This window comes from Rhinolophus sinicus, chromosome 1 (genome assembly GCF_057876585.1).
Source record: "Rhinolophus sinicus isolate RSI-liver-muscle chromosome 1, RSI-T2T, whole genome shotgun sequence".
Classification (NCBI taxonomy): domain Eukaryota; kingdom Metazoa; phylum Chordata; class Mammalia; order Chiroptera; family Rhinolophidae; genus Rhinolophus; species Rhinolophus sinicus.
This window is the reverse complement of record NC_142501.1, coordinates 14,313,687-14,337,646: the sequence shown is the minus strand read 5'-3', so window position 1 is coordinate 14,337,646 and position 23,960 is coordinate 14,313,687. Positions and strand designations below refer to the sequence as shown.

At 42.9% G+C, this 23,960-nt stretch overlaps 1 protein-coding gene across 4 annotated transcripts in view; it reads right to left on the bottom strand.

Moving 5' to 3' along the window:
- Window positions 1–18,463: 18,463 nt before the first annotated feature.
- The window catches only part of LARGE1 (LARGE xylosyl- and glucuronyltransferase 1), a 489,591-nt gene continuing 484,094 nt past the window's right edge, over window positions 18,464–23,960 (bottom strand). For all 4 annotated transcript variants that reach the window (XM_019728420.3, XM_019728419.3, XM_019728416.3 and 1 more), the window contains exons 14-15: window positions 22,359–22,554; window positions 18,464–19,980 (exon numbers count right to left, since the gene is read on the bottom strand). In XM_019728420.3, the coding sequence (XP_019583979.1) occupies window positions 19,783–19,980; window positions 22,359–22,554 (394 nt within the window). In that variant the 3' untranslated portion in view covers window positions 18,464–19,782. The remainder of the gene's footprint in view (window positions 19,981–22,358; window positions 22,555–23,960) is intronic.

Genomic DNA, 23,960 nt, shown 5'->3' with positions numbered 1-23,960 from the left:
GAGCCAAGCATATGGGATTATCAGGAATATTGAATTGTATAAAATAATTTAGATAAACATTATCCGCCCACTCCCTTTTACACTCCCTTTTACGCCTATGGATTCAACTTTTATTTTTAAAAATTTTAAAAATTTTATTGGGGAACAGTGTGTTTCTCCAGGGCCCATCAGCTCCAAGTCATTGTCCTTCAATCTACTTGTGGAGGGCTCAGCTCACTGGCCCATGTGGGAATCAAACCGGCAAAGGGTTGTTCAGAGCTCGAGCCATCGGCTGCCCCAGGATTCAACTCTTTCAGATGCTACTGTCATTTATGGAACCGCTTACTATGTGCCAGACTCCATATCTTATCTGGCTTCCCATATCTTATCTAATTTTTAATGACAATCTCATGAAGACAACTCTTAAAGTTCTATCATCTTTTAAAAACCAACAACAAAAACTATCCCATTTTGGACTAAATGATGCAAAATGCAATGGGAAAATACAGAGAGGGTGAACATCTTTTCTAATAGTATATTGCAAAACTATAAGCCATTATTATCACCATTACTTTATTACATATTTATGCCTGGACACCATGATTCATGTGTCCTGCAGCTTCATTAATATTCTCGATGCTGAATTGATGCCACTGAATTTGTGGTCCTACAAATATCCACCCTTTCGTTCCTACAAGAATTCTGTCAATTTAGGTCTCCTTCCAATCTGCACTTCTACCATTGACTTTTAGAAACGAAATACACACATTTTCACGTGACCCTACAAAAACGGACTTAGTTGATGTAAACACTTCCTTCTAGTCTGTCAGGATAACCCTGAGTCCTGCTTTTGTCATTCACCTTAGCTTCTTCCCAGGAGATTTGTTAAGTTTTCCTTCTGTGACGACGTCTGAGATTCTGCTAATAAGACACTCGCCCTATTTTCTGTTCTTTGCTTCTGCCGACTCCAGGTTCAGGAAACTTCAGCCACCACCGGTGTTCACCTGTCTCAAGCTCCTGGGAAGATACAGCCTGAAGCAGGATTCCATAACCTCCCTTTCCTCCCTTCTCATTGACAGGGCTTGTGATTAATCTTGCACTCAGATACGGCGATTTGGTGGCCCAGGGATAACTCTTGGGTCCTTCCTTCTGCTCCTGATTATGAGGGCATCTTAAAGAGGACATGCTGACCCACTCCTGTCACAGCACATCTGTTCCATGTCCTGACCTCCCTCGTGCCCCTCCCCATCAGCTCGATCCAGGCGCTGAGAGTGCACCCGCCCTGCCCAGAACAGTCAATGGTTTGCAGGTGGTTTGACAGTTTCAGAGATAAAAAGAAAAACAAGGAAAGGATTTTGTTCACATATTTGAAATTAATTATATATAATCAATTATAGAAATCTTTCTATAGAAATCTCATTGTTTTGAAGATCATTACTTTCTTTAAAAAGTGTATGCATACCACGTGGCCATCATAGAATATTTTACATCAATCACGTCATTAGTGTGACTGTTTTCATTTATTCGATTTTCATTTTTCAATGTTATTCTACTGTGTTATATTATGTCCCAAAATGTTCTTTAAAAAATGTACTGTTGACTTAAAGTAATTATTTGAATCATGAAAGTAATGAAAATAGTAATGATATTATAAATGCAAATTGTGGAAAGACCCACATACAACATATAAAGTGAAAGGAGTTTAAAATAATGTTATAAATTATGGTAAGGTCTTCATACAATATAGAGTGAAGAGAAAATCTTCAGCCAAAAACAAGAACTGTAAATAGATGTAAAAATAAAATGTAAAAGATAATCAAGTATCTGAAAATGTGTTTTATTGAACCTGCAATGCTTCTGCTACCCAGGGAACTGTTTTGAAACAGTGCAAATACTGGCAGCCATAGAAATGCACCATTTTCAAATAAAATAGTGACCTTTTCAGTACTCTAGTCAAGCTTTTTCCCCAGTCCAGTACCAAATAATGGTTGCTAGTATGATATAAGTGAATTTTATATCCAAATACAGAAAAGAGTCCAAAACTCCAGAGGCATTTTAAAAAAGATGTACAAATCACACTCTTGCAGAAAAGCCTTTTGAACTAGTCAAAAAGTTAATGAAAATTTTTGCAAAGTTCCTTGATCAAATAACATTTTGGGACATTACATACTATGAATGGTAAAAAAAGAAAAATGGGAAGATAAATTACTAGGTGTGAATTTCTAGCCTAAATTTTGCTTTACATGTAGATCAGACCACTTCTATACAGAGTATGAATCAATTCCCTGAATGTGTGTAACGCATACGCGTATGTGACAGAAAAGTGTTCAACAGATTTTATCATTGAAAGCCTGTGCCATAAGAAGACTTTTTTTTATTTAAATTAGAATGATTTTGTGAGCCATGAGGAGGGGTGTACAGATGCACTGGGATCCATACCAACAGGGCACACAGATTTTCTCGAATATTTTATTCACAGAGACTAATTACCAACCAACAATATGCCTCTCAATCTTGATCAGGGGTTGAAAAAAACGGTGGAGATGTTTACTGTGACTGAATCATAGTCAGTATATGTACATTTTTTCAGTGTGATGTGTTGAGAAGTGGTCAGTGAATACAAAACATTTTTTTCATACTGACACATAGTGGTTGAAAAAACCAAAATGTTCTTTTTTTTTTTGAAGTTAGGGATAAAAAGAAAACATTTTTTTGGTAACATTGTGACGTGATTACTTCAGTTTCTTAGAATGAACTGATATAGTTCAAAACTGGAGTTAGTATTTTGAATAAACTGAATCTGTCATTTCAGGGCTAAAGGATTATAATCTCGAATGTTCAGGAGAAACTATTAGAATTTCTTGAGACCAAACTGTGAAGAAATTCTTCAATCATATGGCTAACAATTCTCCTCCATTGTCAGAGAAAAAAATTGATGATACATTATTGATGATGTTTGAAAAATCACATCCAAATGCTGCCACAAACCATTTTCCAGAGACTCAGTCAACCCAAGAATGAATTGAGATTCATCTTTCAAGTTGAAAGATTTGTTGAAAGTTAAAACTTTGCATATGATGTGTTTGTCTACTGGAACATGAAAAGCAATCTAAAGTGATAAATCTATTCTTTCTGAGTCAATGTTTTATCTGAAGATCTGGAATTATCTAGCTAGCCTTACAATTATGAATTAGATGGCATTTAGAAGGAATGAAGAGTAAGGACATATACTGATTGTGGAACCTGGACCTGTTTCAAACAATTCATTACCAAGCTGGACACAGATAACCTAAAATTGGTGCCTTGTGTGCAACAAATGCCCATGAAATGGTCTGCAAATGCTGAGAGATTGAGAAACCATGCTAGAAATTCTGACTAGGTTTCTATCTCTTCAGAAAGTTCCACCCCTGGAATTTGGAATTTCCCTGATCACAGACTATTGACAAAGTTAACATCAGTCCTCGTTGCCATTTTTTCTCCAAGATTAGAACCTCATCATTGACTTTTGGCCTATGACTCAATCTGACTCTTACCATTGTTCACTGCCTGGGCCCTTGATCTCCTACTCCATCTACCATATTGAATATTTTAGATTCAACAGCTGTAGCTTTGGCAGTTAAGATAGACTGCTGTGTTCCCTTGAATATGGATGGCTCATGTGCTTCTTCTGGAGCTCATTGTTAAGCAAGACATACTTCTTCACTACTCCTGATGCATCCTTTTATGTGGAGGTAGCTCAACTAGTGAAACACACCTGGTGTTCACTGTCCTCGTTGCTCAGATTTGTAATTTGTGAAGAAGAAACCGGGCATGAGTAACCCCGTTCCTTCCTCTCATTTCCTCTTGGGAACCTGTCAAACACGGAACAGTAGCTGCTCTCCCACGGACAGTCTGGCCAATGTCCAACACTTCTGTGCCAAGGTGGATCAATCTAAATCTAGGGTTCAGTATTAGGGATTCAGCTGGCCTGCAGATAGGTCATATTTACCATTATCAACTTTCTTTCAGTAATAAAAGTGGCATTTTTGTTCTCCCTTTGCCTATTTTTTTCATACCTCTCACCCAACTCAAAGGGTTGGAAAAGTAGGGTCCTAGGTCTTAGGTTCGTTCAAATGTCAACATTAGCCTCTATGGCCTGCTCACTTTCTTCCAACTGCTGTCCCACCTCGGTGATAGGATCCTGCACATTTTTTTTTTACCTCACTTCTCCCCACCATCTGGGAAACAACATATCTGGTCTTCCAAAGAAGCTCAGACTATGGAAAGACTGACAATTAACCTGCAGTCTCTGTGTATGGTGATGTAACCAGTTATGAAAACATTTGACAACTACTAGCCAGTCCATATATCTCTGTCTTGTCCACAAGTCACGTCAATGCACTTGCTGAAATCTAAATGCATCCCTATATTCTACCCGACTGGCAAAAATACCAAAAAAGAATGTGAGGCGAGGCTAGTTTGGTCTATATTTTTGTTAATTTTCCTTAATGCTACCAGATTGATGGTAAAGCTAAATCTTATATATTGTTATAAACTCTGCATCCGTCATGTATTGCATACTCAATAAGTGTTTTGGTAAATAAATTAATTAATCAAATAAACCTTTGCTAACTTCTAATAATGATATTTTTAAGTTATAACTTTGTAAACCATTTTTCAAATGATAATCCTTCAAGTTTTTTTTCCTTCTGCTCTAATTTCAAACTCATTCATACATCTTTCTTGAATCCCTCCTTTTTACGTCGTTGGTAAAACAGAACAATATTCTCCTCCCCCGTCTCCCAGTCTAACTTTCCTTCTTTATCATTTCTTAAAGAGCAGAGATATCAACTCCATCAACGTAGACACATTTTATTAATACATTCTGTGCCCTGAGATGTAATTATCCTGGTCCTGAGAATTTAAATTCATTTAGAGCCAATTAATGCTCTATTATCATTATCTTTTATCTTTAGGGAAGTGTCCTCTTCAAGACAGTTTTTCTAACATTTATTGTTAGGAATTATTTCCCTTGGCAGTCAAGCAAAGTAGGAATTGAGTCATTTACTTTTCTCTTTCATGGATTCACATTCTAATTTCTGCCCAAAGAAGTGAGTCTGTGCCTTCCTTTATTTCATTTGTAGTATTATTTACAACTTGGCTAGCCCCTGCTCTTCCTGGCAATATTCTTTTGGATTCAGTAATTTGTTGTTGTTTGGCTATGATTCTTTTCTGTATTTTGTACATATTGCTTTTACTTTTAAAAACAGAGGCGAGGAGAAACTTTTCGAGGCACTCCCTTTCTCTGAGAGTGCACCACCAGGCTTAGGCTTGGTACAAGGTCATGTTCCTTCTTCACCTTGAACAGTTGATTGGACAAGGGATGGACACCTGGGGAATCAGACTCTCCCAGCCGTTTGGAGCTGACACTGAAATGGTGCTTAGTCTAGGTTGGCCACTGAGTGGACAGATTAGGACCTCGGAAGTTGTGGAATGGGGCATAACGAGACTATACTCCATCCAGCAGGTGTGGAGAACGAAGCAGTGACAGCCAGCCAAGGAGATGAGCTCCTGATGGCTTTTCAGGTCCTAGAAAGTCATGGCAGGATAATTTCTCGAAATTTCAATTTGTACTCTCTGCTCCTTGCTGTTCCCATTACGGGGTGGTTGCTGGATCACGGGTCTTCCCTGGCTCGATGTTAACACATAGACAGCAAAGGCTGCTTAAAGACAACACAGAGAAGCAAAACAGGGCTGTGGGGAGGATCAAGAGTTCTCAAGCCAGGTCGTCTGGCTTAGAAGAATCGTATGTCACTTCTTGGCTATGAGTCCCTGGGCAAGTGGCTTCATCACCCTGTTGTCCCAAGTGTAAAATAGGGTTAATGCTGCCTGCCTCGTAGGGTTGTTGTGACAATGAAATTAACTAAAAATGGAAAGTCCTGAGAACAATGACCATCGTGTCTTAAAGGAAGTTATAAGTGCATGCTATTTCTATTATCTTAGTTTTTCTTTCTTTTTTCTTTTTTTCCCCAAAGCCCTAAACTAATTGAAGAGCAGTACTACGTGTCCCAGAGAGTGAAATAAGAGAGAGGAGACCTCTGAGGACACGGACGTGTCTTGAGAGGAAGCAGACCAGGTAAAGAATAGAGATTTAGAATGGCCTGGAAAAAGAGCAGCTCACGCCGTGCTCTGAAGGCAGTGTCTAGAGACAGAGCCCAACCTTCTGAGTCTGAGAAAACAGGACCTGGCTCCCAACCTTCCTCAGATGTCCTCATGCCCAGAGGATGGCCGGGATGACAGACTGCTAGCTGCTTCCCAACTTCCATTCTTTCTTCTTTAGTAAAAGAATGCCAAATGTTAGCTGGCCACCCATGTAAAACGTGGATGGATTATTTTGTATATATATATATATATATATATATATATATATATATATATATATATATATATGAGGGAAATAGACTTCTATTTCCATCGAGCCATTGCTATTTTGTTTTTAATTTTTCTGCACAGCCAAATTGAATCCTATCTGATACAGCAAAAAAGTAGAGTTTCCAGACCTGAAGTATTGGTAAAAACACTGAGACCGAGAGCCAAAGATTGGCTAGGCCTCCTCTCTTCTCTGGTGCCCCTCGGACAAAGGTGGGCAAGAATGTCCCCCAAGTAACCAAGTTTTTATATCCCTTCAACTTGGAAAAATGGGAGACTTAAAACATGATATAAGTTGATGGGATTATGTCTGTATATCTGAGTTTATTTTTTAGATTCACAACCACTAAAGAGGCTTAGCTGCATCTTGGGTTTTGTGATTTACCTCAGAACCCTTTTCATACATTCCTCTTCATTTGGTTTTTTAAAAGTTAAATCAAAGTGAAGTTTTACTTGCTTCCAAAAGGACCCTCCCTAAGACGCAGACCCTACCTATGTAGCCACATCAATTACTTAAGGCCTCTCTTCCATCTCTGGCTATCGTAGGAAGAATATTTTAAATTATATTGTCAGATTTCATATTTAGGGTCCTTCTATTGTAGGCGCTTTGCTTTTTTGAAGACTCAGTTCCTGGGATCAAGTCCATTTCTTTGCCTGGTCCTTGACCTCTGCATTATCACAGTTTAGAGCCTGGGGACGTGGGGTGGAGACTTCCTCCCTTCACCCCCTGCTGATTCCACGCTGACCTTTTCTTTCATTTTATTGTCATTCCTAGACAAGCAGTCAGGTGTTCCTTCTTGATCTAAGTCAAGTCCAGAATGGCTTCCTCTACCAGCTGAGCAGGGAATTGTCAGGAAAGAAAAACCAAGAATTTATCAGCAGTAATTCTACCAGCTAAAGATGTGTAGCACTTTGGATCTTTCAAATGTGGTTTTTACCTCTCTGGAGCACATTAGAAGAGATTCTTAGGCACGAGGTGGATAACTCCGATGGGGACCGCCTTTGTTATTTAAACCACACACAGATCCCAGTGTTCTTTGAAATTGGTTGACTGTTAAAACTGAAGTCAAACATTGGTGAGGATTAGCTGGAAAGGACAGAGAGAGAAATGGGGACTAGGAGTGTGAAACTCAAACCCCCTGCTTTGCTGCTGACTCAGTCTATGATCTTGTACAAGCCACTCCAACTTGCTGGGTTTTACTCTTTTCATATAGAAAATGAGGATAATTACCTCCCTTCTGGATAGCTCATAAAACTGTCTGCTACAGTGTTTGGACACGTAATTAAGTTCCGTTCGAATGTGTGGTCTTTTCAGGATCTGAATGTGCCCCAAATCCAAGCCTCTGTATTATTTATTTGTTCAGCCATGCAAAGGAAGGAGAGGAAAGGAAACCAGCATCTATTGAGCAGCAAGGATGCAGCAAGAACAATGCCAAGGACATGGCCTGTGCATTTTTAGTTAGCTTTCCCATCAGCCCAAATATATGAACATATATTTCTGCGTTCATTTTGCAGACAAGGTTCTGGGAATTTACGTGATTACGTGCTCATAGTTAATCACTTTCAGAGACATAATTCAAGTTTTAGGACTACTGCAAAGCTGGTGTGTGTTTGTACGTGCCATAGACACAGAAGCCATTGGACAGAGAGTGAGGGAATGGAGAGTCGGAATGCCGAGGCTATCTTACTTTTTTAAGGCATGTATTTGTTTTCTTGAGTAACTGCAGTATCTTTATAGCATGACATGAATTTATGGAAATGGAGCCCCAGAAAATGTACACCCTTTGGGAACAGAAACTCAGTTTACAATAGCTCATCTTTTTACTGCTCTCCAGGAACCCGCTGAGCTCCTAAGTGCACGTCACTCTTCTGGTCCAAGCCCTCCGCTGGTTTCTCATCCCCCTCTGAGAAAGGTCAGTCTGAAAGTGGCCTGCAGGCCCCACGTAGTCCGTCCCCTCCCACTCTTAGGTCTGGGTCCTCACTGCTCATCATCATTTCCCAGCCCACCCTGCTCTAGCCACCCTTGCCTTCTCGCTAATCCTCCAGGCTGCCAAGCATTCTCCTGCCTCCGGACCTTTGCAGCAGCTGTTTCATTCCACCTGTACTGTTCTCGCCCAGATAGCCACACGTTTCACTCTCTTACTTCCTCCAAGTCTCTGAACTTATCTTAGGGGCCTTCCCTGACCACCCTTTTACATCACAAATACCCTCTCTCTCCACTGCCGTTTTGCCATGAGGAGAAAATAGACCTCCCTAGGAGATAGCACCCCCTCCCCATAGGACACAGAAAGCCCTTTCCTTTCCTTTCCTTTCCTTTCCTTTCCTTTCCTTTCCTTTCCTTTCCTTTCCTTTCCTTTCCTTTCCTTTCCTTTCCTTTCCTTTCCTTTCCTTTCCTTTCCTTTCCTTTCCTTTCCTTTCCTTTCCTTTCCTTTCCTTTCCTTTCCTCTCTCTCTTTATTCTTTTCTTTCTTTCCTTCCTTTTTTTTCTTTCTTTCTTTTTTTACCAGAAAGCCTTTAAACAGCCCTTAACCGCACAGACACAGGAAAGGCTTTAGCAATCATTGCAAACAATTCTCCCATATTACAGATGAAGAAAAGAAGGCTCAGAGAGGGAAACTGATTTGCTCAAGAAGGAGAAGCTGTGCAGAGACGGGTCTGGGAAGAGCATCCACGTTCATCCATTTATTTATTCATCTAACAAATGTCTATTCTGGACCCATGACACGTTAGGATCTTGCGCTATCCTGATGCATAAAAACAGTGTTAGTTCTTACCTACCTCCAGAGTCCACAGCTTCATGAGAGACGTAGCCATTGAACAAATCATTACCTAAACAAATGGGAAATTCAATTGCAATAGGTGTTACAAAGCAGAAGTACTTGTGCTATGAGAACATAGTTTGGTTTGGACAGAGAGGTCAGTGAGCACTTTCTTGATGGAATGATGCTAAAGATGACAACCAAAGACTGACTGACAGGCAGCGGGATGAAGGAGCAAAGGGTATTACAGGCAGGCGGGTAGAGTGTGGTGTGAGATGAGGTTAGAAACAGAGGTAGAGGATAGAGTCTGTACACCTTATAAGCCACGATAAGAAATTTTATCTTTATCCTAAGAAATGCTGGAAGGTTTATCTGATTCCTAGTTCCATTCCTTACCTTTAATCGCACTGACAAATAATGTTAAGAGTAAGTAATAGAGGAGGCAGATTCAATTTCTATTTATATCCATGAACCATCCAAAGGGCAAAAACTAAACTTGGAAAAAGAGTCCGTCTGTCCCTTGCCACATTATACTTTCCTGGCCAGCTAGCTAGTCAAATGCCTTCTGTTTCTCTACAAGCCTGATTCGTGTGTGTACTGTATACACACACACACACAAACACAGACACACACGTCTTCATTTTAGCAAATAATGTCTTGACATTCCTGATACAGGGATAACAGAGCTTATTTTGATTAATCTCATTTAACTCCAATTAGTTTATCCATGTGGGCCATTTGATCTGCAATTACTTGCTGACAGGGTGCTGAGAATAATGACCATCCTGACTTCTCCAAACGATGGTAATTCATTTGAGAGGTCTCTCCTGGTGTGATGAATGAAGTTCCACCCTCTGGTTCCAGAACATAGAGAAGACCCAGAAGCACCATGGTTGGCCACTCTGGGAGGTTTGCGATGTAACCTGTTTGCCTGATTGAATGTTGCTCTTCTGTAAGAATCATGCAGAATTTGTTGACTCTGGAGAGATTGCCCCAAGGGCTCGCCTTCCATATGGAAACGAGCCAGTCCAAAGCTCATAGCTGCTACCACCTCCTTCATGGAGAGACCTTACCCTCTGGGCCACTACCGTGCTCCAATCATCCCAGGGCTAGGTACCAGACACCTAGCGACAGCCCCTCTTCTGGAGCCCTCTGAAATATTCCAACTAGCTGAGCCTCAGCCTGCTCACCCTGCCTCCACTGTGCCTTCCCGTGGAAACCATACTAAAGGCTCTTGCCCATTTTTCTCCCTCTGACTCTTGACCCACCTGGTGCTTCCCCACTTGGCCCTGCCTGGTGTGGTGTGCCCGCTCCTCTTGGACACTGTAACACTATCTTTTCAATGACCGTCATCTCCTGACCTGTTGGCTTCACCATCCCTGAATAATCACATAAACCTACATTTTAAAACACCTTCCCTAGACTCTCTTCTTTCAGTCCCTTCTGAGAAGTTCCATGTGAAGTCCCTCTGGTCACCTGGGCGTGTGCTAGTGGAAAGGCAGGGACTCCAGGGCCTGGCTGACCCCTTACCAGCTGCAGGACTGCCTGCCGTTTGCCTCACGTCCCTGACACCTTACTCCCCTGGGCACAGCCATGTGGATCTCAGCATCGATCTCACAGGGTTGGCTGAGGATGAGATAATACAGGTTGTCTGTCTAATACAGCGTTGCTGCCTAATACACAGTAGTTCCCATCTTCCCTCAGTCATCTGAGAGCCTCCTTTGCTGTCTGTTTTCTGCCTGCCAGTTTCATTGTTCAGTCAACCACGCAGTTTGAAGAAAATCCCTGGATGATTTATTGTCAGCTTTGAAACCTTTGCTTCCTTTATTTCTTCACCTCCAGCCAACCAGAGCCTTTTATTTTCCCCTTCATAAGCCCCCTGCAAACTCTGACAGCCTCTGAGTGTGTTTTGATGGACTGCTTGGACCCTGCACTCACTCTAGCTGCTCTCTTGCTGAATGCTCCCGAGAACACAGAACTTGGAGTCAGGCCTGAGTTCCAGCTCGGACTCGGCTTCTTACGGTGTGGGGCACACGGCTTAGCCACGCTAAGCTTTCACTCTGCTCCCGCATTTGCACATCGGCACACACATGTGCACACTTCCTGTATCTCAGCGCTGATTTGTGAGGCAGAGGGGACGGTGACCATGAGAAGTGTAAAGTGATGTAACACAAGAAGGGTCTACAATGAAACTTAACGAGAGGCACTGGAGGCGGGCCCTGTGCTTTTCCTCCTCGGTGTATCTTGTACTTCCTGGTATCTCTATGTCCTGCCCCTGGCCTCACACTGCCCAACACTGTCCCTCACCCCCTGGGACCTCTCAGAATCCAGCCTCACAGACCGACCTTTCTTTCTCCCTTCTCTAAAGGATTCACAGAGGAAACATTTGTGAAAGGGGTCGAGAAAACCACAGGGAAGATAAAAGGAAGAGGATCAACTGTGAGTGTGAGTGTGAGTGTGTGTGTGTGTGCATACTATGTCCCAGATGCACTCTCAGGTACACTTCTTAGCCCTGGAAGGTAGGAATCCTTCATGTCATCACTTGACAAATGAGGAAATGGAGGCTCAGCGAGGTGCAATAATTAGCTGGGCAGTGGCTCAGCCTGGATTTAAAATGAGGACTTTCTTGAGTTTGAGCTCTTGACTACTATGATATCTTGCTCTCCAGGCAATAAATATTTCTTGTGCATCTCCTATGGGCCAAGCACAATGCTAGGTGCTGGGGACATACTTTGTTTCAAGAGGAAAACAACTTCCAAAAGACCACCCTTGGGTGCTGTTACAAAAGTGGTCCCATTCAGCCAATCACGGGAAGGAAGCACTGGAAGGAAACAGCCAGTACTATTCCCGGTGTTCACCTCTGTTCTCCTACCTGACTCTCATGGCTTCTGTGTGATCATCTTCTGCGTGAAGCAGTGAGCTTCTTCTCTGGGTCCTCTTTCAGTGTCCCTGGGACTAAAGCCAGCACACACAAAAGGTTCTCACTGAATGGTGCGTTTAATTAAAGACAAGGAACATGGCTGCCCCACTGTAGGAACAGAATGAACACAAGGGAACTAAAGATGTCTGTCATAGAACGGAGAGACCTCGCCTTTCTGAAATGTCGGTGTTTTCAAAAGGAAATGTTAGTGTCCAATGCATGTTGGTAGCACACCTACCGTTGCCCGAGCCTGGTATTACCCACCGTAATTTACAGTGAGTGTGTACGGAGTGCCCGTTGTTGCTGGACAATGTGTCAGTGATGGGACACCATGGCCACCCCTCTCTCAAGGAGTGCCCGGTCCAGCCTAGAGAGATGGGGTGATGGCAATCCCTTGGTTTGTGGCAAAATTCTAAGGTGGCCCCAAAGATTCCTGCCCCTTGGTGACTACCCCGTATAACCCTCTCCCCTTAAGCATGTGTAGCACCTGGGAGTATGATGGCACATTGCTCCCGTGGTTATGTTACGTGATATAAGACTATCTTAGCAGGATAGAGGGAGAGGTTGTCAGGTTGGCTTTAAAGAAGTAAACCACTGTGCTGCCGAGAGGACCATGAGCCAGGGGATGGCGGGTGTCCTCTAGGGGCTGAGAATGATCCCAAGCCTCCAGCCAGCAAGAAAGCAGGGCTCTCAGTCCTACAAGCCCATGGAACCGAGTTCTTCCAACAGTGAACTTGGAAGAGGACCCTGAGCTCCAGATGAGAACCACAGCATGGCTGGCACCTCAACTGCAGCCTGGTGACCCCAATCAGAGGACCCAGGCATCTCATACCTGGACTCCTGACCCACCGCAACTGTGAGATAACAAATGGGTGTTGTTTTAAGCCACTTAATTTGTGGTAATTTGTTACATTGAAATAGAAAACTGATACACCGCCCAAAGATATTAAATGCACAATGTGGGGTCTGTTATAACGGCATGCCATCTCATTCCCCATCAGGGAAGCAGCAGAGCAGAGTGGGTAAGGTCACTCTGGGGTCAACCTGCCTGGGTTTAAATCCTGCTCTGCTACTTACTGTGTAACGTTTGGAGAATCCCTTAACCTCTCTGGGCCTCAATTGTCCCCTCTGTAAGATGGGTCTAGTAATAGCACCTACTACTAAAACTAACTGGCTATTGAACTTACTAAACGTAAAACACAGAACTGTGACTGACGCGTCGCAGGTACTACCCAGGTGCTTCCCAACTTTATTATATCAAAAACAAAATGGAATTTGTGGCTAGCATCACAGAAGATAGATGGCCTCATAATATAAACAAAGAAAGTGAGCTTCACAGAGATAAAATGCCTTGTTCAAGGCCAGAGGGTTAGTTCTAAGTTCACAAACTACACTTAATCCTGAAGGTATTGGTGCTTAAAGTGCAAGGATAAAAGTCATATTCTAACCCACTCATGGGGAAATCAGGCCTAAATCATGGTCAGGAAAAACGGGGCAGTTTCAGGCCTTTCCATCCTGGTGGGACACTTAAATCAGGTTTGAGAATCCCCCTTCTCTTGATGTCTCCTCTGGGTAATATTACAGCCCTACCCGCCCCCCCCCCCACTCTGCTTGTTGTCTATAAATCTCCTGGGGTGTTCTGTACCATTTATTATATATGATCTTAATATTCATGGGGAAGGGAACCAAGTTGCCCAGTTCTACCTAAGTATTAAATAATCTTTGGGGAGGGTGGAAATATTAATGAACTAGCTAACGTGGGTCCATATATCATGAAGTCTGAGAGAAGGTAAGAATTCCCTCATTGTTGGTTTACCTTTTTCCTGGTAGGTCTGGGAAACGAAAAAGGTTCACATTTATATCTACACAAAGTATATGTCCAACGTATTTCAATTAATGAATATATCTTAAAATTTGCTACAAAACTTTTAAGCAGATAGAAAATGATCATTTTTTATTGTCTGACAATAAGGCTACTATCGGGTTAGTGATATGTCCTGCGATAGCATGTACTGCTGTAGGGTCCCACCTGCTGGACTGTCCAACCAATTCCTACGCACACACACGAATGGTGAACCTTCTCAGTCCTGGCTTCTTTAACACGATCTGCCATAACATTTTATGTTACATAATATGCTGTAATATTAATGCACTCAAAAGTCACATGTACATATATTCCTAGCCAATGACTTGGCCTGTATATGTGTACCTATTTCTCATTCAAAACACTCAACTAGCAAAACAACTGTCTGCACTCTTCAAAAATGTCATTGTCAGAAAGTGCAAAGAAGGACCAAGGACTTGTTCCTAATTAGAGACAATAGGCAACTAAATGCAATATTTGGTATTGGACTGGGTCCTGGAACTGCGGGGTGGGGGGCGGGATAGAGCTGGTTACTGCTATACAGACAGTATTCAAACAACTGGCAAATTATGAAAGTAGACGGTGGATTAGATGATAATATGGTACCAGTGTTAACTTTCTTGAATTTGATCATTGCATTGTGGTTATGTAAGAGAATGTCCTTGTTTTTAAAAAATAATACATGCTGAAGTATTCAGATGTAAAGGGGCCTGACATCTACAATTCACTCTCAAATGTTTTAGAAAAAATATTATAGACAGAGAGATATGAGGCATATGTGGCCAAATGTTAACAACTGGTGAATCTACATGAAGGGTATACAAAAGTTATTTGTGTTATCCTTGTAACTCTTCTTTTCGAAACTATATATAAGTTTTAAAATACACTACAATTGTTTGCACAAACGCAGTAAGGTGAACCCTATCTTAGCATTTTCTGTTTACTTTTCAGCTGTCTAAGTAACTGTACCTTACAGGACAGGTGATGTGACTGGTTCACTTCTGTATTCAGTGCTCGTCACAGAGATGTTCAATAAATATTTGCGGAATGCAGAAGGAAATAATGAGTGCAATGAAATTCTGGTGCTACTGCAGCCCTCCCTTTAGAATCAGCAGTGTAACTTACCTAGGCATCGGTTGAAGAGTTTTGTTCTGAGCAAACCCTGTCAATCATTGCATATCAGCCAGCTTCCCTGATCAGATGGTCTTGGTACCACACCTTGGGAACATTTCCCCAGAACTTCATTCCAGAAGACATTGTCTTTCAAGATGATCTGGATGTGTTCGAACAAACCAATGACCAACTCCATTTAAGATTCACAATCGGAAACCCTCCATTTTTGTGGCGTTCCCATTATCTCCTTTCAGATATCACCAATCATTATTTGAAACTGGAGGGCACTTACTAAAAATGTTTTTGTTAAATGAATGAAAACAAAGACGCTGGTTTCTCTCTGACATTCGATTATATGGATCTGAAACTACTTAGAATGCATCTAGCAGGTAACTGATACTTCATAAACGTCAACGGCATTTAAATCGGAAAATTAACCCTTAGGATTAAACAGCGTTAACTACAAACTACATGAAGATATGAACCATGACACAAACTATGAAATGAACTATAAACTAAGACATTAACTATGAACTAAATGAGGATATGATTGCATAAGCTGGTTTCAGTATCATAGGAAGAGACAGCAGCAGATAGTGGCAAGAGAAGGGTTTTTGAAGTCAGCCCGATTTTGATTCAAATTCTGGCACCTCCATATAATTTCCCTGAGGGCTGGTGCCATTAGCTTAGTAATAATACCTTCCTTATATTAGAACATTGCTGTGTGTCATCAGTGCCAGCTACCAGAGAAGTCGTGGAGCCGTAAATGGTAGCTGTTATTATCTTCACCAAGAGTGTGCAGAAGCCGTGTCAGAGGGGATTTTAATCACATTTCTTCCACTAACACAGAGTTCCCTAAAGGCCTGGTGACCACAAATGAAGCCTTAACTCAAAGACAGTAGAGGCTTTGAAAGAAACAGAATTAAAGTAGGGTCTGTCCTTTCATGATGGGGTACAAAGAAGCTATTAGTCGACTCTGCAAATATGTGCTCTGTGAATCAGCTCCGCACATTCAGAGGGATTATGGTGAAGCAGTGTGATGAATTGAGGTCCAAGGGGGAGCTTAAAATGCAGGGTCTCTACCTGTGCCATGTAATCGAGGAAACCACCCAGAAGTATCCAGGGAATCAATGACTGCCCCCTAGAGTTGATCTACCGTGTTTCCCCAAAAATAAGACCTAGCCAGACCACCAGCTCTAATGCATCTTTTGAAATAAAAATTAATTTGAGACCCGGTCTTATATTACATTATATTATATAAGACCCGGTCTTATATTATAGTAAAATAAGACTGGGTCTCATATTAATTTTTGCTCCAAAAGATGCATTAGAGCTGATGGTCCGGCTAGGTCTTATTTTCAGGGAAACATGGTAGATTGCCCAGGTCTATTTTGAATGAATTTCCAGCAAGTCCATGAGCATAGCAAGACTTGGAGCATCTAGGAAAGGTCACTGTCTAGACTGTGTGTTATTGGATGGATATTAAAGGAAGACTAGAAATCTAATATCTTGCTAGTATGTAGGTTCAAATCCTTCTGTCTGCCAATATTTAATGTGTTTCTTTTTAATTGGAGTAAGGAGCAGCATTGCAGGCTATGTGGCTTTGGATTCAAACAAGTCGGCCTGGGTTTTAAATTCTGGTTCTGGTACGTATGAACTATGCGAATTTGGGGAAGTTACTTAATTTCCCAGCGCTCACTCAGTTTCCTCATCTATAAACAGTAATTTATCTATAACAGTAAAACAGCCGTCCTGCTACAAGGATTCAATGAGCTAATGTATGCAAAAGGTCCTTTCACGTAGTGATTACTCAATAAATCTTAGCTCTCTCGGACACTGAGTATTTTGGTTGCTAAATGAGAGAATCCTTTCTTTCCTCCCAGCCAAAACCCAAGATGGTATTAGCTTATAATTAAGTACGAAAACACCAGTGTGACACATTTACAAGCTTGTTCTACCCTAAGGAACTGATATGAAGGAATGAACATGCATTGCAAGTGCCTCTGCCCAAATGGCAGTGGTTCCCCACACATCAGCTGGGGCTGACATTGAGCTGCTGCTCCCAATGATAGTTCTGGGAATTTGTGCTGTTGGCTCTGCAGACCTCAGCCTCCATGTGGAAGTTGGGCATCAGTCAACATCTGGGCTCTAGCCTTAAGTATCTGGCATCTGTTTTGGGGGAAATAGGAGTTTTCACTATTGGTGTGGAGTGCCAGTGTCTGACTTTTATAAATTCAGTGTAAATGAAGCTACATTGTCTTTCCATTTATACCAATTGTCTCAAAGTAATTAGCACTTTCTTTCATGCCCAGAGGAGATCCAGTTTGGATGATAAATTATATGGTCACCACTATACCCCTAGAATTGCAAGTGAAATCAAGGTAGCTGGGCAGGACTCAGGTATCATGAAAAGTTAAAAAAAAAAAAAAAGGTTTTAAGGAATTAAAAATTGATTTTTAACACCAAGGAACGAATGCTACCAGCACATTTTCACTTGGCTCAAGTAGCCGGTAGTGATTAATTCAAAAGCCGTACCAATACATCTATTACAGTGGCTTTCTCTAGAGGAGGAAAATTTTTGAGTGCCTGTGTGTGTACCCAGGGAAGAGGAAAAGGCACTGGTGTGCTGGTAAATGGTTAACACCTGGCTCTTGGGGTGGTGGAACCCTGATTTCTGGTATTTTCTGATTTCCATGGTGTAACGACTCCCATCATGGCCAATTTCAAGCTACAAATGCGATGTCACTGAACACAGAAGAAAAACAATACACACAATAAGTTCTTGGGAGCTGATAGGAGCTGGCCCCACACACCAACGGAGAAAGGGGATTTAACATGTACTTTGCATACTTTTGTCACATTTTCCTTTTTACAATATTCATGTATTAATTTTGTAATATACATGCTGCATATATGCTATATGTGTATTATATGTACATGACATAGACACACAGAGACACACATATACATATACAGACATATATAAACTTATTTATATCTGTATATGGATTAGTCCTAATAGCTGTTTTCCTAATTTTTAAAAATAAACCTAGTGAAATATCCACGAGAGCATATAACATATTAAGGGTCGCATTGCTGTGGGGTTTCATTTGACCACTACGAGAAGGGGATGGGGGGTTCACTGTACCATCAGTTACCATGATTTACCTTGCTAGCCCACATCTGCTACATAAAACATCTGGCTTCTGTGTTGAGATAGAAACTAAATGGGAAATGTGAAAGTGCTCTGCTGGGTGGAAGGTAAAGTAAAATCTAACCTTAGACAAGGAGAAAAAAGGTTAAAGATCAACCGATGAGAAACATAAAATAGGAGGACAGAAAGTGTCAAGTTGCCATTTATCAATTTTGCTCTCTACCCTGAAGTGTGTCGCGGTAGCATCTTACAAGAATGGGAAGGGTGTGGGGAAGAAACAGTCCGTACTTTCGTTTATTGAATGCAGCGTTCGCTGGTCACATTGCAACTCAATACAAACAGCCCAGCAGAGTAGGGCACTGACTCTTATTCTCATCAATGTAAACACAACATTAATATTGAAGATTCAAGAAAATGGGTAAAAAGTCCAGTGTCTCCTCAATCTGTGTAACAGTGAAGGTGCTTGCCTACCCTCTGAACAGGTCCCAAAGGGAGCCTGAGGCGGTCACCTCGTCCCAGCCACAGTCAAGCGGGCAGGAACACAGAGGAAACCGACACGTTCGTTCACCCCGAAGGTCTCCAAACGGACGTGTGACTTCAGAATCGGGTTCGCCTGAATTATGAAAGTTCTTCTAAAGGCCTGAGAGCTTCGTACCTTTCATGTGCACTGACACAGTCCCCGCAAAGACCCTTCCCCAGGAATCAGTCATTGCCAATAGAAAATGTGACTGGTTGTAAAACAGTTGGTTTTCGAATTTCCATCTTAGCCCCTGGATTCTGGGGAGTAGGGAATTCAAGGTCATGGGTGCCTCAGTGATAATCCTGAAGAAGGACGCCCATGTTTAACTATTGGCTGAAGACTCTTCCTCCTTGATGGGCCACTGCTGATTTACAGGGGTGTTGGTTGGGGCAGCTGCTTTTCCTTCAGTACCTTAAAAGATCAGATTTTCTATTTTGGATTCCCGGACCAAAACCAAACAAACAAAATCCCCCAAAACAAAAACAAATCAAAACAAAATAAGAGTGACCTTGAGGATAAGAACCAACCAATCCCTCCTCCAGGTCCCGCCAGGTACGATGTCCCCACTGAGTTTTTACAAATGGTTGTTTCCAATCATTGGTTTGCTCTCCCCTTGGATACCCAGCTAGATGGCAGGGCTAAGAAGAGTTTTCTCTCAGTGAAGAGACATTTTTGCCTTTATTCCTAGGAGGGCTGACCTCCAGCACTCTGACTTCCCTTTCTTAAAAAGCAACAAAAACATCCTAAAGGCCTGCTTGGTTTTGCGGCTTTGTGGTAGGAAATCCCATTGCTCCCTCTCATCCCTCCATTTCCCATTCTTTGAGATTCTATGTGGATGAACTACTTTTCCACATTCTGGAAATGCCAGGTTGTGGGGCCCGGAGGGGCTGGCTGGATCCTTGTCTCAGATCTCTGTAGTGTGGAGAGCTTCGTTGGGCCAAAGAGACAAATAAAAACAAACCAAAAAAAAAAAGCACTGCTTGATTTTGAGTTGGAAGGCTGGGCCCCAAACAGCAAGTGGCTCTCCCCCTGCAGAACGTCTCTCCCTAGTGGTGGCTTCTTGATGCTAGCTGTTGTTCTCGGCCGTGAGATATTTGAGGGCGGCAAAGCCATAGCGGCGGGACATGTCCTGCTGGAATTCTTCCTTGAGAGTTTTGAGACAGATGCGGTATTGCTTGTTGGACCGGAACTTTGTGATGTCGAAGCTGGGGGCATGAGGCATGTGGATCATGTAGGCATTGGGCAGCACGGTGAATTCATATTCCTGGAAGAAGATAAGAGCAGCCTGAGCACTTGCAAGAACCCTTGGCACTGGACGATGAATCCAAGCAGATGGCCGAACGACTTAGTGAATGAATGAAGTGGGGCACGACCTCAACAAGGAGGTCAGCACCATGGACAGCAAACCATGTTGTTTCCATGACCTTGGGCAGATTGCTTGGCTTCTCTGAGCCTTAGTTTTCTCAGCGATACAGTGAAAGGAACACTACCTACCTTGAAAGATGAGTAACAATGTATGGAGAGTGCGTGCTGGGCAGAGCTCACGGGCCATGGAAGGTTCTTGATAAGCGTGAGAACCTACCCATGTGCTTGCTCTAGAACGATGCAGACCATGAGAGATTCTCTTGCTCAACTAAATGACGTCAGTTTATGTGATTTCTCCTAGTGCTTGCTGAGATCTGACAGCCTCAACGGAGAAGTGCAAAAGAGGGGACAGAAAGGGAAGAAAGAAAAAAAAGGTTCCCCTGGATGGAAGCTCATGAAGAATAAAACTCTCACCTACGTGTCTTATTACAAGTCACACCATCATGTAGCATCCTCCACATGGCAGAATACAGACAGAAACTCAGACAAAAAATAAAATGCCTCTGAATAGCCAGAACAGGTGACGTAAAACTTAGGACATGTAACTCAAAGGAGAACTCAGCACACCTTCACGCAGAATCTGTGTGTGCTGATTTTGGACATAATGTCTGTTAAGCTTTGGTCCTCTAGTTTCCCAGACCAGAGCAGAATAAACTCAGAAAGGGAAAATCGGGAAGGGGGAAGGTAGCTGTTATAGACGGAGGAATACTGACGGCAGCAAAAAATGAGAGTTGATGGTGGGGAAGGAGTGAAAAAAATCATGAAAAGAAAACTCATGAACTCCCAGAGTTCAGCTGTCTGAGCCTTTTCAGGTGGTGACAAAGAACTCTACCAATCTCACCAGCCCCGATAGGTGTGGCTGGATTACCTGTCAGGTGTGTACTCAGGATTTCCTTAAATTGCTGGAAAGGGTAAAATTAGGTTTGGCATGTGCTATTGGCAAAGAAAGGAAAATAAGCAAGACAATTTCGAGAGTTCTGTCAAAATTGCCTAAAACAAACAAAGCTCAGATCTCAGTGCTGGAAAATTAGCTTCATTTGAACCAGTGCACCTCACCACCCTGCTGCATGCATGGATAGTACCACCTTTCTTTTCTTTCAAGCAGAAGCTGAGGCACACTAAACATTTCTGTCTGTGAACAGAACTGGACCCAAGTATTATTGAAAATATGGCTACGAAAGGTCAAACTTTCTGCTGTTAAATATGCACACTATTCTACCATCTTTTATCTCTATCAGTGGTTCTCAGACCTAATGTTTATGAAAATCACCTGGGACTGCTACCAACATACTGGAACTGTCAGAAAGCTCGCCAGGTGATTCTCTGGGCGGCCAGCACTGAGCATCCTTGCTTTTCCTGACTTTGGGGTGCTCTTGGTGAGAAATATTTACGCTGTGCTCCATGAGGAGGAGACTTGGAGAACAGCACACAAAAAGGGTGGGGCTGAGGGGTCCAGGTATCCCTACTAACTTAACCGGATTAGCTTTCCTTTCCTTTGTTTAAAATAGAACTGACCAACTGCAGCACGTCGGGCCCACTGCATGTTTTTATAAACGAAGCTTTCCTGGAACACAGTCACACCCATCTGTTTAGATATTGCCTATGACTGAACTATAAGAGCAGAGTTGAGTAGTTGAAAATGAGACCGCTAGGCTCCACAACCCACCCCCCTCCCTGCCGCAATTGACTGTCTGGTCCTTTACAGAAAAAGTCTGCAGATTCCTGGTCTGCTTTAACCTATTAGAATTCTGCAGGAGATTACGTTTGAAGTAGGTGCTCAGCAAGTATTAGCCGAATGAATGAAAGGGTTTCATGACTAAAGACAGCAGAAAAATGTCCCACTTTTAGTTATAGGATAGAAGAATTAGCTCCATCTTAACTGCATGCTTTTGTATCATTTACATGGAACTCCTAGAATTCTTTGTGTCGATTATGTGACTCTCGGGCTGAGTGATGAATGGTTATCACTTGCTTCTCTTCATCACTGGATTGATTAAGGATGAGGGGGTGAAACTGTTGGTCACAAGACACCCACATTTGCCTGGGGCTTGGCCTGGAACCGAAGTCTCATCCAAGGGTAGAAGAAAGAGGAACGGTTTGGGAAGCCACAGCCTGGAGAATTAGTACTGCCACGTTCTCATTCTAGGTTCCTGAACACATCTTATCCCCTGTGAGGTCTCTGCTTTCTAATCTCCAAGGCCCCTTTCAGCTTTCAGCTTGAGGTCTCTCGTCCCCGCCCCTCCACCTCCCAGGTCCATGACACTCCACGCCTCTCACCTGTGCATCCAGTTCCATGATGTGAGCCACCTTGTTCCAGCCAAAGCCCACAAACCTCCGGTCATACTCAGGGCAGTCCCGTCTCACGACAACATACGGCTCAAAATCAGCTTCCCATTCAACCCGGTAAGGCGTGGTGGCGGTCCGCCACTTGGCGAAGTTTGTGGGCGCATGGCCTTTTGTCCAGACGTGGTACCTGGGACACATGGAGAAAAGCCACTGAATGGGAAGAAGGAAGCTGAGCTTTCTAAATGCTGCTGATTTAGAGGAAGGATTATATGCTGATATAGTTCTCATTGTGGGTTGAATTGTGTCTCCGCAAAAAGATACATTCAAGACCTAACCCCCAGTGCCTGTGAATGTGATCTATTTGGAAATAGGGCCTTGAAGGTGTAATCAAGATGCGGTCACAGTGGAGTAGAGTGGGCTCTACTGCCAAGGCTGGTGTCCTTATAAGAAGAGAGAAACTGAATACAGAAACACGCAGGGTAGAGGCCATGTGAAGACAGAGGCAGAGAATGCAGTGAGACCACAGTGGTGTCAGCGGACGGACACTCATCTCATTTGCCCTCCATCTTTGGACTCTGAACCTCTTGGACTATTGTAATGTGAACATGACGGAAAAAAAGGGGAAGGAGCAGGGACTGTTGGATAAGGTCTGTCCCCCTCAGTGGGGAGGCAGCTTCCCTTAGCCCAGCCTGGAAGATGGACAGGACGTCAAATAGCTGGTCAGCATGGAACCCGGGGGAGCCACAGTTAACCTGCCATTAAAACAAGCCACAGCTTGAAAATGAGCTGAGGAACCTGCTGTCAGACGAGTAGACACTGGACCCTCGCTATCTGAGACGACACACACCAGGCAGCCTCCCGGAAAGCAGTGATGAGAGAGGTTTCCTGAGTACCCCTTATAGGATGCTGCTTAAAAGAGACTTTGTTTCGAGCCGTGGTTCTCAAACTTGAGTGTGTATCAGAATCACTCAGACGACTATTTTCTAACAGTCCGTTTTCTGATCCAGTAGGTCTGGGGTGGGGCTTGAGACTGCATTTCTAACCCGTCCCCAGAGAATGCTGATGCCACTGGCTCAGGGAACACACTCTGAGAACCACTGCTCTCGGGGACTGGTGGGGGTGGGGGTGGTTTCCCATCCCAGGGGCTGTGGGACGCAGGCTTCGGCTGCTAGGAGGCTTAAGAGTTCATCATTTGGAGAGGTGACAAAAGCAATTTCTCAGAGGGAAGTTCTGTAATTTAGCACGCGGCATGGTGGCTTGCAAGCTGTTGGCCAGTGCAGCAACCATGGACCCAGCAGGACAAACCCCAGCTCTTGTGGGAGATGCAGACTAAGGTTTGTTCTTGGAGTCTCAGTTTTGCCTGCAGCTTCAAACACTCAGTGATGAGAACATTCTGGACTTGAGCAGTGGTCCAATGGCGTTTAGGTTAAGTGCAGAGGCTCTGCAAGTTCGTCAGACTCAGGCTGGATCCAGGCTCTGCCACGTACTGGCTGTGTGTCCTTTAGGCAAGTTACTTAGTCTCTCAGAGCCTCAGTTTCTTTGTCTGTAAAATGGGGATAACAGTATCTGCCTGATGGATTTGTCAAGAGGATG